The 17,173-nt window shown below is 46.4% G+C and overlaps 1 protein-coding gene across 7 annotated transcripts in view; it reads left to right on the forward strand.

Moving 5' to 3' along the window:
- Positions 1-17,173, forward strand: part of SFXN5 (sideroflexin 5) — a 136,696-nt gene that overhangs the window by 11,826 nt on the left and 107,697 nt on the right. For 6 of the 7 annotated variants that reach the window (XM_082745584.1, XM_082745587.1, XM_082745586.1 and 3 more), the window contains exons 2-3: positions 1,082-1,150; positions 12,592-12,669. In XM_082745584.1, coding sequence (XP_082601710.1) covers positions 1,082-1,150; positions 12,592-12,669 — 147 coding nt within the window. Of the gene's footprint in view, positions 1-585; positions 611-1,081; positions 1,151-12,591; positions 12,670-17,173 lie in introns of those variants that run through there. The other variant, XM_082745589.1, reaches the window with a different exon arrangement.

Consider the following 17,173-nt stretch of genomic DNA (forward strand, 5'->3'; position numbering starts at 1 on the left):
TGTGAATGGCAATACCTCAAGAGGGTGGCAGGAGGGGGTGGAGAGGGTACAGGGGGGTGTCAGAGCGAGCAGAGAGTGGAGGCAGCATGGGGCCTCGTATGCACAGGGAACTTTCAGGGAATGGGTCCTTACTGGGAAGAGAAAGCAGAAGGTGGCTGTAGGGTCTGGTGTCCTAATGAGTAAGGGGAGGGAGGGAGTGTGGAGGCTTCTGCTTCCTTCCCCATACAGAGGAGGGTACTGGGAGAGCTGTGGGGCTCTAGGGAGGATTTGGGGCAGAGCCCGGAGTGAAGTGAGGCATGAACCTCCAGTGTTTGCAGCTTCCCCTTTGTCCTCCAGCTTGGCATCTTCTCACCCCCTTGAGCTCAGCTTTTTCCCTAGGGCAGAGGGCCCAGTAGCAATGTTTCTCGTTGCTCGTTGCTCGGTTTCCTTTCATTGTGGGCTAATGCCCGTGGCCTGCTTTGCACAAAGCCCTCCTTTTCTGGGGCCCCTGCTCTGGGGCGAGGCCAGGGCAAGCAGGCCTCCATCCTGAGCCTCACAGCTGCTCCAGGGCTAGGGGGAAAGGACGGCTTGAAGTCTGTGAGCTGGGTCCGGTCATCCTTGAGCTTTGCCTGTGAGGAGCTTTTCTGGGGGCGGAGCCTGAGCTGGACCTTGGGGAGGGACCCTCCCTCTGCTTGAGAGGTCCAAAGCAAAGGCAGGGAGGCCTGTGGTGCACAAGGAAGCGTGGGAGAGGCCTCTCCAGTCTGTGTGCTCACTGGTGCTGGGGAACTGTGGGAGGCTTGGAGAGGATCTCAGGGAACTGGGGGAAGAGGGAGGAAAACAGGAGGTACTCTGGAAAGGCCCCAGGACAGTCACCGAGTACCTTAATGGTCTTTATGAGTTGACTTTAAAAAGACATCAGACCTTGGAAAGCTGGCGTCGAGTGACCGAGAAGTTGAGTCCTCATCGGCATTTATCACATGGGGAGTCCTGGGGGCAGTGGGATCCCATGGATGAGGGTACGCTGTGGGGTGTGGCCCATGGGGGCTGGAGGATGGTCTACAGCAGCTGATTTCCTCTCCTCTCCCCCCACCCCCGTCTCCAGACGTCCTTCTACGGTCGCTTCAGGCACTTCTTGGACATCATCGATCCTCGAACACTCTTTGTCACTGAGGTAAGTCAGGGGCATCACTCTCCACAGAGGCCCCCATCCCTTTCGAAGATGTGTGGGTCACCTCTGTGTGGGCCTTATACACATGATCTAATCCCATTTGCACCTCACAGCAAAGTGGATATATAGCACCATTCTGACCTCAAACTCCAGTGAAGTTATTACCCAGGACCTGAAGGACACACTCACGACCAAAGTTTGAATGGTACAGGTGTGTTTAAGTGGAACGAGAAAGTATCCTCTTCCTGCCCAATCCTCTCCTCTCGTAGGTAAGGTTGGATTTCCTGAGGTAGAGTTTACTTTCGGTACATGTGCCGTTCGGCCTTCTGACAAACATATGCAGTCATGTCCCCCTCCCACCCCACCACACATCCCTAGAACACTTCCATCCGTCACACTATAGTGTTTGCTCAGACACTTGCTCCCCTGCTGCTGCCAGCCTCTGGCTACCACTCACCTGTTCTCTGCCCCTGCTGTTGTCCTGGTTTAAATGTCCTAGAGTTGTCGTCCTATGGTACGTGGCCTTGAGCGTCTGGCTTCTTTCCTTGGCATAATCATTTCGAGATTCATCCACGTTGTGGCGTGTGTCGGGGCTTGGTAACTTCTTACTGCTGGGTCATAGTCCATTTAAAGGATTTTCTAGAATTTGTTTTTTCGTCCACTTGCCAATGGACAGCTGGGCTGCTTCTGGTCTGAGGCTATGAGAAATAAAGCACCGTGAACATTCTTCATGTGGACGTAGGTTTTCATTTCTCATGAGAAAATAATGAGGAATGGCTCATTAGCTCATGTGGTAACTGTGGCGAACGTATGTTTAACTTCATAGGAAGTTGTCAGACCGTTGTTCCGAGTGGCTCTCCATTTAACATTCCCATCTGCAGTGTTCCAGGTCTCCACATCCTCACCAACCTGTGGTATCGTCCAATTTAAATTTAGTGCCAAATTTATCTTGGCCATCGTAAGAAGTATGTCTTGATACCCTTCAAGTGTGCGGAGCAATGCACACGCATATGAAGCCTCAGGTTGTTACGAGGGCCCTTCTGTGAGCAGGGCCGTGTTGCAGGCATCTTACATGCTTCGGCTCATCAGCTTGACACAAAGCAACGCTACAAGGTAGAATGGTTCTAAGTTCTGTTTTACAGATGTGCAAACAGACAGAAGTTAGGTCTCAGGCCCATTGTGCTGGCCGGTGGTGGAGCCAGGGTTTGACACAGGTAAGCTTGTCTCCAGACCCCTTATTCTTAGCCAGTTTGCATCCTGTTTGGGTAACACTCCCAAGATTACCCAGTGAGCAGAGGGCCTGAGCTCCTGTGCTGGGTCCCCCCCCCGCCCCCCATCCCAAGCCTTTGAGTTGGCTTGCCCGGTGTGGGAAGGGGGTCGGGGGAGGGGTGGTGCTTCTCTGCACATCTCTGTGGTTGGCTTGCCCCAGTCCCAGACTGGATCTGTCTTCAAGGTCAAAGCCATGATGGAAAGAAGCACAAGGCCTTCTGGGCACCTGGGCCGAGAATAATCCCCAGGGGCCCTGGGAGAGTCTCCCAGTAATGCGAAATGTGGGAATTACCCTGATATGTGGTTTCCTACACACCTTTCCTTCCTCAGGGAGGACAATGGGCTCAGGTGTTTCACTGGCTAACTTTACCTGCCCCACTGGGCCTACCAGCTCTGAAGGGCAAGGCCGCTGTACCCTGGGCTCTGTTGGGTTTCTCCTCAGGTGTAATCAATGTGACTGTATGAGAATTTGGAAAAGTAGCACACTAGAGAAACTACTTCCCTAGCCTAGGTTATGTGTCTTTTTTAGAAAGTTCCAGAATGGTGCAAAACTATATACAATTGTAACATCTGTCCCAACAAAAATGCCACCTGCTTGTTGAAGAAGACGACAGGGGCTAGTGCTTAACTCCAAGGATAGGTGCAGAGGGTGGCTTTGAGGCATGTTGAGAAATGGTGGAGGGAGACAGAAGGTCAGGAGGCCCTTCAGGGCTCCCCAGATTACCACAAGCAGGCAGCAGCTTTGAGGATGGATGGGTAGCTACAAGGGGGCGACCTAGCGGTCCCAGTGGGCCTCCATCCCCCACTCCCCTGTCCACCCTCTTCTCGCTCCCAGATGATTTCATTTCCTATTCTTCTTGTACCACATCTTTCTTGCATTCTGAATGGCCCCAATATTCTTATACATCTCTAAACCACTTTTGGCCTGCATCCCCTATCAGCAATTGACATGGCAAAACAACTTAACGATTTACTGCCTAGAAAATCACCGATACAACAGAAACTTTGGAATGTTTTTCACATTTCACCTGTGCCCTCCCCTGGTTGGGGACTGTTTCCAGCACCACATGCCTGCCTTTTGGAAAGATTTTGCCCATAGAAGATCGTCATCTAAGCCCTGAAATCTCTGGAAGGGCCACGACTCACTGGGTCTAGTCCAGGTAGGTTACTTAGCAAGGCCACTGGCAGGGAAGGGATGAGAAATTGGAAGCAGAGTGGAGAGCCCATTACCCCAGGTTCTCCGCCACGAACTGTGATGCTGCCGGGAGGGCCAGGCTCCCCTTCTTCCCGGCTCCATCCACAGGACATGATTCATATCTACAGAGAACTGTTTCTCTCAGGGTCCTTGGCTGGGTTTCTGGGAGGGAGAGTGAGGTGGTGGGCAGCCCACTGAAAGAGATCTGGACAGGCCTGTCTGCCTGCGACAGGGATAGGTTTCTGGGGACATGAGGAGGTGGTTCTGGAAGCTGGTAGTTCTTGAGGTAGAAAGATTCTGGGCAGCTTGAGCCATCTGGTGACCTGGTTCTGAGAGGCATTCGCTGAGTCGATGGATAGGCTCATCTTGAGAGAATTTTGCAGCAATTTGTTTGTCATTTATAACTGACCAAGCTTTAAAAAGATTCCAACCCTCATGTGTAATGAGGCAGAGGCAATTTCATTCACTGTAATTTCTCTCAGGAAGAAGGCTGTCTTTGTCATAAGGACGTCTTGAGCAAGGCTTCAGGGGAGAAAGTTGGTCTGCTTGACAGAGAGGGAGAATGGTGCTTTTCTGATCCTGCCAAGAGGAGAGAGAAGGAAGAGGGAGAAATATGGGAAGGAGAGCAAGCATCTGGGATGCGCTGAGAAGCCAGTGGCTGAGGCTGTCTTGAGACTGGTCATGCCTACTGAGTTGTGAAAGTTGACATGTTGTACTGTTGCTCCCTCCGCCATCATTCCTGGGAAGTTGCCAGTAAAGTCGGCCTGGTTCTTGAAATCTCTGCAAAAGTAGACTATTTGAGGGGTGGATCTTGAGGGGCTGTGAGTCTCCTGTCGGGGTGCGGTGTGTGCAGGCTCAGACCAGAGGAAGCAAACCACCAGGAGTTGGCAGAAGCCCAGCGTTGGCTTTGCACCCACGTCATGGAATTCAATCTAGCTCTCTGAGGGCAAAGGTGTACCAGCTGACATTGAAGTTACTTTTAATTATCGACTGAAGATGAAAGGAATTTGCTATTCTGAATTCAATAATTATTTAAGGGAATGAATGGTTGACAGATTATATCATCCTGAAGGGCAGAGAAAACTGACTGAATTATTGGTGTTAATAATACAGATTCTGTAGGAGTATTGGTGTTATAATCGGAAACTATCTGGGTTATATTACAGGATAGAATAGATAAGTAATTATATTGATGTTGGGAACCAGGTTTCTCACCGTGGAGGTAGGGGGCTACAGATCTGGAGTAGGGGAAAGGACAAAGAACTATGTGATGTTTTATTGAATCAGAGGTATGGATATGAACTCATGACTCTCTCTCTCTCTCTCTCTCTCTCTCTCTCTCTCTCACACACACACACACACACACACACACACACACACGTGCACACTGGTATTTATATTTCCTGGTTTCCTTACTCTCTTCATTGAAAGGGCCAGGAAGCAATGACCTCTGGTGACAGTGAACACACTTAGCTCTCAGATCTTGGTCTCTAAATGCCACAACCTACTAAAAGAAACTGGAACTTCTTGGAGAGGTAGCCAGATCCACATTTGGGACAAGGAGAGCAGCTACAGCAAGTAGGAGAGAGCTCAAAGAATGATGGAGACACAGCAGCTGGCTTGAAGGGAAACCCAACAGTCACATTTGGGAGAATCTGAACATTAAGAAGAATACAAGCAATGGTTATAACACACTAAATAATCATAAGAGTAATACTAACACATCTGCGACTCAATAGTAAGAGTAACAGGAAGGAGGAGGAGAAATCCGTGAATCCATAGTAATACTAGCACTGGTATGGGAGAGGGAAGCTCACCTTCACTGAAGAATGTCAGCTGATAAATGTAGAAGAAAATAGCCTTGGATAACCCTCAGTGAACTAACTGCCCCTGACCAGGACCGTTAGGGATGCCTGCACAGAGTAAGGAGTTGTAGGGCAATGGGATAGGGATATGTGTATGCTCTCAAATAAGTTTCACCCTGAAGATTAGTTAGCAAAGGGGAAAATTTACCTTTATAGTGAAGAGCTTGCCGGACCCCACTTTAACCAGGTGGCCAAACTTAGCATCAATAGCCATGAAAAAACTGACATTGGGTACCTTCTGATGTGATAGGATTCTGGTAGTAATCCCTAAATACTGGAATAAATGAAAGCCTGAAGAAGGAAATAAAAATAACCCATAATCCCACCTGCCAGAAATAGTCGCCATTGATCATTTGATGTATGCATATGTACAAAATTAGAATGATTTATGTAATATGTGTGTGTATGTATGTATATATCTATATATAGATATATCTATATATATCTGTATCTCCTTATGTAGGATATATACAAAGAGAATCATGATGTATATGTTTACGTTTACATAACATATATGTATACATGATATATATGCTTTTTTCCATGTAGCATATCATGAGCATTTTTTGTTGTTATTAAATGTTATTTCAAAATATATTTAATAACTACATAGTAATCCATCATATGATTATTCTATAATGTGCTTAATAATTTTCTCTATTGTGACCCAGTTGGGTGGTTTATATCTTTTGCCGTTATAAATAATACTGCAGTAGGGACACCTGGGTGGCTCAGTTGGTTGGACTACTGCCTTCGGCTCAGGTCATGATCCTGGAGTCCCGGGATCGAGTCCCGCATCAGGCTCCCAGCTCCATGGGGAGTCTGCTTCTCTCTCTGACCTTCTCCTCGTTCATGTTCTCTCTCACTGTCTCTCTCTCAAGTAAATAAATAAAATCTTTAAAAAAAAATAAAAAAAATAAAGAAATAGTACTGCAGTAAATATCCGTGGACATAAATCTCCCCTTATTTCTCTTTATTTTCTTTGGATAAATTCCTAGAAGTGGAGTTTCTGAATGAAAGGCTTTTAAGACATTTGATATATAATGCCAAATTGCCCTATAGATTATACCCACCTGTATCAAGATTATATCAGTGTATAGTCTCAGTAGTAATGAGTGATGATGTTGTATTTATTTTTGTCTTTTAATTTTTCATTGTAATTTTTTTTAAGTAGACTCCATGCTGGGCATGGAGCTCAACATGGGGCTTGAACTCACGACCCTGAGATCAAGACCTGAGCTGAGATCAAGAGTCAGATGCTTAAGCACCTGGACATCCAGGTGTCACTCAACCAAATACTTTTTTAATTATAATGTTTCTCTACACTTTCAAAAAATTTCAATAGAGTCAGTATACAATATAGTGATTCAACAATGCTATACATTATTCAGTGCTCATCATGATAAGTGTACTCAATCCCTTTGAGGAGGTCCATTTGAATACCTTCTAGATAGCACCTGATATTCTAATTTTAAAATCGTTCATGGAATTTTTAATAAAAAATACTCAAATGTCAATACCTTTATACACTTCAAGTTCTAGCCTATCTGCATGCATTTTTGGCATACTATTACACTGAACACTTTTTATTTGCTTTTTTCAATCATTTCTAAGTCTTTATAGTTTTTAATTTACTTTAATGTATTCTTTTTTGTTTTTTAAAAAAGATTTATTTATTTATTTTACAGAGAGAGAGCATGAGTGGGAGGGACAGAGGGAGAGGGAGAGAGAGTCTCTAAGCAGACTCCTTGTGAGCGAGGAGCCCGGTGTGGAGCTCTATCCTAGGACCTTGAGATCATGACCTGAGTTGAAACCAAGAGTTGGATGCTTAACTGACTGTGCCACCCATGGGTCCCCTTTATACTTTCTAAAAATCAAGTTTTAAAGTCTAAAAAACCATCCCTGTTCAATGCTTAGATCTAACCCATGCATGGTTCCCTAGCTTTGGCTTTTCCAAGAAACAGCATTGGACATATCATTTTTCACTTCTGCTACATTTATTTTCTAGAATAAATTCTCAAGAGTAGGCTATCCAGGCTGGAAGGCTGAATGTTTCTAAAGTTCTTGGGCTAGCTGGACAGAATTCTATCTGCCACTCATGGGCCCCCTGAAGGTGACCAGAAGTTTCATAGGGAAGACAGAGCCTCTCCCCATGTATCCCTGGTTCCCTCTTCCCTTGGGACCTCCAGTGGTCTGGGGCTTCAGGGAGCCAAGAACCAATCTCAGCATAGACATTAATCCTGCAGTCCCAGGACTATAAAGAGGGAACAAGAAAGGGGCTTAAGAAGGCTGAGGGAAGACAAGAGAAGGGCCTGGGACTCGGTCTGCATTTAAATCATTATCTTCTAGCCCCAATTCCCAGGACTTGGGGCCACAAGAGAGAGTGAACGGCCCTGCCTTGGGCAGGTGCAAGACTGACGCAGGTGAGAACAATCAGATACTAATCAATCAAGGCCTGAAGTGACCTAAGCTGCTGCCCTCCCCTCCCCCTGTCTCCCATCAGCCATCCATGCTTTGTTCTCTCACTCACACTCCATTGCCAATTCATTCTCCTCACCCCTGATGCTGCTTTTCCTTCTCTTTCTCTTTTTTTTTTTTTTTAAGTTCTGCAAGCTCTGGGGACTCCCAAATTCCCCACTTTGCCTAAAGTTTGAATGCTCCAGTTTCTGTGTCAGATCAGGCCTGACTTTGAATAAGAGTAAAGAAGACCCTTCCTTTTCTTACCTGAGGTGCCCTGCCCCCATAGGCCTCAGCTTTGGAGGATGTAGGCATTGCTTTGAAATCATTGGGAGACAACCCTTTCAGTTACTCTTATGAGGACTGGACGGTCTTTCATGCTGATGTTTTGTGGAAATGGCCCAGAACTGGGATGGAGGGTATTTCTAAGTTGCCTCCCACCTACCTTGTGACCCTGGGCGTGGAAATGCCCTTCCTTTTCTGGCCCCAGTTATTTCAGTGAGGGAGTAGCCTAGATGGTTCTATGATAGATACATGCAAAGGGGTATTCTTATCCACATCCTTTGTGAATATGGAATGGTCTCTTGTAATTCTGGGATGGTCACCCCCATCCAAGTACTAACCAGGCCCGACCCTGCTTAGCTTCCGAGATCAGACGAGATCGGGCGAATTCTGGGATGGTCAAATGAGCATCACCATTGAGGGACTTTTTGCTGACTTTCTTCCCAGCTTTCCTTTTTGTGTCCTTTCCTTCCTGGGTCCCACTGTCCCAGGCACAATCTCTTGCCCTCTCTGGCCACCACTCTAACACTCCATGCCTGCCCCTTTACTTCCTTCTTCTGCCCCTCAAGACTTAGGGCAGGACCCTCAAGGCCAGGTTCCTCCTCTCTTTGAATTCTCTGCCCTGGAGCAGACCTCCCAGGTGCCAGCATTTCCAGAAGGACCTTCTGGAAACCATGCCCCAATAAAATACAGGAGATAACCTCAAGGTGACACTTTTTGGCAGGTGAGCTAGAGGCAGGCAAGCCAATGAGGAAGTCTGGGAAGCAACCAGGGCTGACCCTCCCCCTGGCCCATGGCTCTAGAGAAGGGCCTGCAGCCTTTCATCCATCCGCTCCTTGCTGCCTTTGCATCCGGGGCCTGGCTGCCTGTTTGTTTCTGGTTGAAAAGACTTCCTGCAAAGTTCACCTGTCTGGAACCTCCCGCTATCCCCACCTCTCAAGTGCCCAGGGCTCCTCTGTCAAGCCTCACAATGCAGGGGGTGGGGGAGGGTTTAAAGCAGGGAGACCCTCCTCCCCCCCCTCAGGACTCCCTGGTAATGACCCCGTTCTCTGTAGTGAAGGGCCTAGTCCCCAGAAGAGTTCAGGCCTCAGGGACCTCTTAAAGCAAGTGTCCTGGGGTTTGGCTGTCCCACAGAGCGGCCTGGAGCCCTAGCCCCTCAGCCTCTGACAGAGGGGCTGAGGCTTAGTAAGGCCCAGGCAAGAGAAAAGCATGTTCTAGCTTCCTCCAGTCCTAATTTCCCAGACTCGTTCTTCAGGAACTTTGGATTTAGTTCTCCCTCAACTCGTGCCAAGATCGGGGCTCTCTGGAACTTATTCCTGTGGCAGGAGGCCTCCTTTTGATGACTGTGTCAAATGAAATGGAGCCTGGCCAGGTTGTTATAGGAACTCGGGAGAATCCCTGGAGTGGGAAAAATAATGAGAACACGGGGCCATTCACCATTCAGCGCTGGAAAGTAGAGCAGTCATTGTCCCGTGGCAGAGGCCGCAGTGTGGGAGGAAGCAGGCTTGGGGTGGGGAGTTCGCTGCATCACGCTTTCTGGGGGGGCCGGCGGGAGGGCAAGGCACACAGCAAGGGTCTGACTAAACTCTGGGTGGGAAGACTAAACTTCTCATGTTGTAGCCCTGTGACCTGAAGCAAGGTAAAACCATCAACATGATCCCATGTTGTTGAAAAACAAACACATTAAATGCAGAAGAAAAATCCCCTTCACTCTTTATCAACCCTTCTCATCTCTGCAGTGGTTATCTCAGCGGTGTATTGATGAGGGATTTAAAATGATCTTTTGTGCTTCTCTATTGTTTTCTGACATTCTCTCTAAATAGCATGGGTTAATTGCCCCTCCCCTCCCCACCCCTGCCAAAAAAATCCCACCAAGCTGTCTCCATGTTGGAAATAGATTCTGTGAAGAGACTACGGAATTTTGGAATTGATATGCATACCTTTGAGAGGGAAAGGCAGTACCTCCCCCTACCCCAACCCCACCGAGTCAGGCTGCTCCTAAGCAAGAAGTTTCCCTGATGTCCCATATTAGACCTATGTCGGCCGCAGATGCTTCTGAGGCAGGCCTGATGGGTCAGGTGGGCCGGCTGGCACGTCTGGGCCGGCAGTCAGTCTGTCTGTTCCATTATAGCAGGTGGCTCTTCCTTTCCTGTCCTATGGGACTGCCCTGCCCGATGTCTCAGCAAACACCCTGCCTGCCCCATGGTTGCCCTTCCTGGGGTGGCATCCTGCCTTCAGACCCGGGGGCTTCTGCAGAGGTCTCTTTGCATTTCCATCCTCAGCTAACCTTGCCCTTCTATCCAAAGGGGAACAAAAGAAAAAAAAGGGGGGGGGGACAGGGCAACTTCACTGGGTTTCTTTGCCCACACTGGGCAACCCTGATGTCTGGATCCCTCAGCCAACCTTGTCATAGGCTGCCTTCTATGGCTGTTGACTGTTTCTTGTTAATTTTTTGAGGTAGAGCATACACAGGGTAAAATGCACCAATCCCAAGTTTATGGCTTACTCCATTTCAACTTATGTTTATACCCATGTAACCACCACTCAGATGAAGACATCGAACATTTCCATGACCTCAAAGGGCTCCCTTATGCCCTTTCCAAGTCAGGGCCCTGCCTCCCCCCCCCCCAAAAAAGTAACACTATCATGACCTCCACACAGTTAGTTAGGTCAGCTTTGCCTGTTCTTGAACTTTATACATACTCTTTGGCATCTGACTTCGTTAAGTATATCAGCCTTTCATAGCGATATAACAAATCACCTCAAAATGTAGTGGCTTAAAACACGACTCAGTTGTTTTGCTCACAGTCTTCAGTTTGGGCAGGGCTCATAGGGGACAGTTCATCACTGTTCCATGCGGCGTCCACCAGGGTGGTTTGATGGGGAGCCGGAAAGTCCATTGCAAGATGGCTCCCTTGCATGGCAGGCAGGTTGGTACGGACTGTCAGCTGATAGCTCGGCTGTAGCCATGGGCAGCGCCTCGGTTCCCATCCAGGTGGGTCTCTCCATATGCTGCTCAGGCCTCCTGACAATATGATGGCTGAGTTCCCAAAGAGTGACCATCCCAAGAGAACAAGGTAGAAATGCAAGACATTTTTGTGACATAGCCTAAGAGGTCACATAATCTCACTTCAGCCATACTCTATTTGTTGAGGCAGTCATGAAGTCCTGCCCAGGATCAGCAGGAGGATACATGGACACATGGACTCTACCTCTTGAGGGGGATGTGGGAAGGTTCTAGAAGAGAATGGGGCTTAGCAGATAGTAGAGTGTCCCTTTTTGGAAAATACATTTTGCCACAGTATGTCTGTGAGATTCATCCATGTTATAACATGTGTTTGTAGTTTGCTTTTTAAATTGTTGTACAATATTTCATTGTGTGCATGTACTATAATTTACCTGTCTAGTCTAGTACTGACATTTGGATTGTTTGCACTTTGGGACTATTTGAATAGTGCTGCTATGAATATTCTTTTTTTTTTTTTTTTTAAGATTTTATTTGTTTGAGACAGAGAGAGAGGGAGCACAAGCAGGGGGAGCAGCAGAGGGAAAGGGAGAGAAGCAGGTTCTCTGCAGAACAGGGAGCCCGATGTGGGACTCGATTCCAGGACCCTGGGATCATGATCTGAGCCGAAGGCAGACACTTAAGGACTGAGCCACCCAGGTGCCCCTGAATAGTGCTGCTATGAATATTCTTGTACAAATATTTTGGTGGACAAAGGCTGCCTTCTATCACTGTTGCTGTCTCTTTAGCTTTTAACATTTTACAGATGATACAATTCTATCTTCTTTTTTTCCCTCTCTCTCTCCATCAGTTACTGTAGCCCATATGCACTTTAGTATGTAAATCTCTGCTAGTGTTTTAAAAATGTTGCAAAGAAATTGTATGAGTATTACATAAATATGTTATCTTTATTAAAAACTTTCAATATTATAATTAAGATTAAATTTCCTCCTGATACCCCTTGCCAAATCTGGACCCTTTCCTCCTACCCTAAGGTAACTCCTGTCACTAATTTGGTGGGTCTCCTTCCAGAGCTTTTTTGATGCATTTGCACACATAAATATTCTCATAGAAAATATTGGTTTCTCTGTGTGTGTGGGCTTTGTTTGTTTGGTATAATGAATGGCATCATACGGCTCTGCAATTTACTTTCTTGCTCAAAAAAAAAAAAAATGTTAGAGATGGAATCACATACAGATCTTCACTTTTTAAACTGCCCAGTAATGTTCCATAGTATTTTCAGACCACTGTCATTTAGCCATTTTCCTATGGAAGGACACTTAAGTTGTATCCTTCTTTATTGTTTTCAAGGGAAAGAGTTGTAGGAGCCTTGGATTTGTGCACCTCAGTGTCTTTTTTCTTTCCCCTGCAGAGACGTCTCAGAGAGGCTGTGCAGCTGCTGGAGGACTACAAGCATGGGACCCTGCGCCCAGGTGTCACCAATGAACAGGTGATTCTTCTGGAAGTGGAGAAGCAAGGCCGCCAAGTCACATTCCCTTTCCTGCAGCCAGAACCACTCTCTTTCCTTCATTATCCACTTCTACTACTACTACACAGCCATGTAGATTTCTGGCTTTCTGGAGGAGACACTCAGGTCTTTCCCATACCCTGGGTCTCGTGGGAAGCATGGAGGCTGATAAGGCAAGACAAGCCCAAAGGCAGTAGTTTCCTGGAGCTGAGTGTATATCTCTTCCCTGTTTCACATTTAGTGATGTCACAGTGGTAGCTTGAAATCAGCCATGTGGGAGTATTTATACTATGGAAATGGGCAAATGCTACAAATCAGGACTTTATTCTCCAAAGAACTGACTTTTAAACAGTTACTAGTATACTACTACACAAAAGTTCAGGTTGAGAATAGGAAAGACATGGGAGAATAGTGGAGATTAGGCTAGAACAGTAAATTAATCTTTTTAAAATGTATATCAGGTAGGAACCTGAACTAGAGCTAAGTGAACGGTTACAGGTTGTGTTCAGTTTGGAAGAAAGGTAGAGGGATGCATTGTAGGACTTCTTCAATGATTATAATTATGGTTAATATGCCAAAGTTTTTCTTTCTGTTTGTACACTTTACTTCAAGATCTTTCAAAAAAATTAATTTCAGACATTTTTTCCCCAAAGTAATATGTACACAGGGGTGCCTGGGTGGCCCAGTTGATTAAGTGTCTGCCTTTGGCTCAGATCATGATCCCAGGGACCTAGGATTGAGCACCTAGTTGGCTCCTGCTCAACCGGGAGCCTGCTTCTCCCTCTCCCTCTGATGCTCCCCTTGCTTGTGCTCTCTTGCTTTTTTGCTCTCTGTCTCTCAAATAAATAAACAAAATCTTAAAAAAAAAAAACACCTCAAAACCAAAATAATATGTATGCATAGTTCAAAAAGTCCAATAGTACTAAAATACCTGAAGGAGAAATAGTATGCTGCCCCCATCTTTCCTTAATTCCCATTCCTTTTCTCCAGAGATAAATACTTTTAGTTATTTCTTCAGATAGAAATCTATGTCAAACTAATATGCTTATCCATAGTCCTATTTTTCTCCCCCCACATAGTCCTATTTTTCATTTAGTCATTTTGTATTCACCTGATTCAGCTATCTTGTTATTTACGCCCATTGAAAAACACACATCTCGGGGTGCCTGGGTGGCTCAGTCTTTAAGTGTCTGCCTTCGGCTCAGCTCATGATCCCAATGTCCCAGGATTGAGCCCCTCATTGGGCTCCCTGCTTGGCGGGAAGCCTGCTTCTCCCTCTCCCACTCCCCCTGCTTCTCTTCACTTTCTCGCTGTGTTTCTCTCTGTCAAATAAATAAGTAAAATCTAAATGAAACAAAAGAAAACAACAAAAACCACAAAAGCACGTCTCTCCCTCATCCTCATCACTCTCCTAAAATAGTTATTATGGATTTGGGGGGTTTATGGATATTCACTATTCATGTTATTACCATGATATAAATAGCACTTACTGGGTTTTGTTTGTTTGTTTGTTTTCTCTCTTGTTCAACTTTATGTTTTACCTGGAGGTAATGATTGCTTTAGTTTTTCACATTGGTGTGGTTTTCTTTATTCTGTCTCTACCTCTTACTACATCATTTAGCAGCCTTTTGATATTTTTAGTACCTCCTTTCAATCTGAAGACTCCTGTCCTTCAGTTCTATTCCACCCCGCCCCCTGAAATTTTCCTTTCTGGTGTCCATCTCCTCCAGCTCCAGGGCTTTCTGTTGGTGTACACTTTCATTTTGGTGGAAAATGGGTGGTGGATAGCTCTTTCAGTGGCTTCCTATAAAAAGAATAAATGGGAAGAAAATTGTGAGCCCTTTTATGTCTGAAAGTTGTATTTCTTTCTTTTTTTTTTTCTTTAAAGATTTTATTTACTTATTTGACAGAGTGAGAAATCACAAGTAGGCAGAGCAGCAGGCGGAGAGAGGGGGAAGCAGGCTCTCCATTGAGCAGAGAGCCTGATGTGGGACTCGATCCCAGGACCCCGAGATAATGACCTGAGCCAAAGGCAGAGGCTTAACCCACTGAGCCACGCAGGTGCCCCGAAAGTTGTACTTCTGCTCTCAGACTTTTTTTTTTTTTTTCCTTTTGAGAGTGAGAGTCGGGGAGGGAGAAAGAATCTTAAGCAGGTTCCATGCCCAGCACAGAGCCTAATGCAGGGCTTGATCCCATGACTTGACCAGAAATCAAGGACCAGACCCCAACTGACTGAGTTATCCAGGCACCTCTACACTCAGTCTTAATTGACAGTTTGGCTGAGAAGAAAATTCTAGGTTGACAGATATTTTCTTTCAGAATTTTGAAGATATTGCTCTATTGTCTTCTCACGGTCAGAATAGCTTTTGGAAACCTGATGCATTTCATTTCTGATTCTTTTCAAGTAACCCGTTTTCCCTCTTCGGAAATGTTTAGTATGCTTTCTATTAAATTTATTTCTGAAATTCCACAATGACATCTCTTAAAATTCACTATTTTGGACTCCTGGTGACCCTTTTCAATCTGAAGACTCCTACTCTCTGTTCTAACAAATTTTCTTATACTGTTTCTTTGATAATTTCTTTTTATTCTGGAACTCCTATTAGTCAAATAGTCAACATTTTAGATTGACACTTAAATTATCTTATATCTTTTTCTCTTCTCTTCCATCACTTTGTCCTTCTGTGTGGCTTTGCAGGAAATTTCCTTGAGTTTATTTTCAACATGTTGGTTGAAATTTTAACTTCAGCTAGTATAATTTTAATTTCCAAGAGCTCTTAGATTGTTTATTTTTAAAATTCTTCTTGATAGAATTCTTTTCCTGTTTTGTGAATACAGTAGCCATCTCATCTCTCTGCATTCCGGAAGCCAAGGAGTGGAGGAGGCTGGAGTCCCAGTATTCGCTTTGCAGATTTTCAGTAATTTCCTGCTTTGAATCTCACTCCTGTCCTCCACTGTGCTGGTGTTCTCAAGTCTGGGATCACTTGGGTTCAGTTTCTCCAGGAGGCTGATAAGCCTCTAGCATCTGGGTGAGAGTCACCTTCACCTATGGTGAAGGCCTTGGGATCTATTGGTTTGAGAACAGACTTTTAACCAATCCCCTGTGTTTAGCCTTACGATTAGCCTTTCTTTCCTACGGTGCCTGGTCCCTCCAAGTCCTGAGCTTTGCTGGTGTTTGGAGGCCAATGGACTGCCTCCTTCAGGACGGAGTCTGTGGATGTTTAGGGGATGGTTTCTTCCTCTCTACTGGATCAGTTACTAACACTCTACTGATTCTCCATTCAGAAACATGTTGCTGTCCGTCCTCTGCTGTTGTCTCCTCTTCCATTCTTTTGGTAACTCTATGAGGCACTGCCCTTGCCTTCTTCTAGTACCTTTAGGTGCAAAGCCCATGCCGGGGCTCTGGGCTGCCAACGTGACACACACCATTGCCTGGCTCGATGTTTCTGGGGTAGGTGGCTTAGCCATCAGCTCTCCCCAACCCAATTCATTTATGTATTTATTTATGTATTTCCCAATTCATTATGTATTTATGTATTTATGGAGCACCTGCAGGCCAGTTTTGGTGCTGGAGCCTGGGGAGGGAACAAGGAAGAAAGTGGATGAGGTTCTCGCTTCATGGATCCCCAGAATCTAGGCAGTGATTGTGAGAAGCCATGATACTGTGGGAGAGAAGAGGAAGGCGTAACCTGCCCAAACAAGAATCTCTGGAGGAGGTTTTTGTCTGAGACTTGAGGGATGAGAAGGGGCTGGCCAGGAGAAGTGCTGGGGTAGGAGCTGTGTGGGTGAGAGGACACATCACGAGAAGAGACAGCAAGCCCTTCCAGGGGAGGTCGAGGAGAATGTGCTGGATTGTGGCCTGGCCACTTGAAAGGAGGGCAAAGGTGTGAGCTGATGGAGCACCTTGGCCAGACCCCTGGGCAGTGCTGGCTAGGCAGAGTCTGTCTTCAAGCATCTGTGCTGCCGTTAGGAAGGACGGGCCGCGACCAGATCATCCCTAAGCACACTGCTTCCCTGTGGGCTGTGGCATGGGCACTGAGGAGCCTAGGTGACATGACTTGAGGTGCCCCGCTCTAGGCCAAAGTAGTGCTCAGACCTCTGCAGTTCCTCTTGGACCTGTCGGGGTGAGTTCAGTCCCCTGGCCCTTCCTTACCAACCTCCCTCTGGCTGAGGTTGGCCTCTTGGGACTCCCTCCAGCCTCCAGAGTTTGGGGAATGAGGCCATGTTTCTCCTCTTTGCTGCCTTCAGTAGCTTAAAGTTGCCTGTCCTGTTTCCTGGGCCTCTTTTGTTTTCTGTCCTGAAAGCCCCATGTGCCTCCAGAGAGCCTGGAGGAGGGTAAGTGGGGTGGGAAGCAGGGATCTTGGCACTAGTCGTGCTTCCCAGTTCTGGCTCCTGTGGGTAATGCCTGCAGCATCCATCTGGCGGCTGGGTAGCCTAGTGCTCTAGGTGTGAGCTGCTGCTCGGCCCCCTGACTAATCAGATCCTC

Source organism: Mustela nivalis (genome assembly GCF_964662115.1).
Source record: "Mustela nivalis genome assembly, chromosome: 8".
NCBI classification, from domain to species: domain Eukaryota; kingdom Metazoa; phylum Chordata; class Mammalia; order Carnivora; family Mustelidae; genus Mustela; species Mustela nivalis.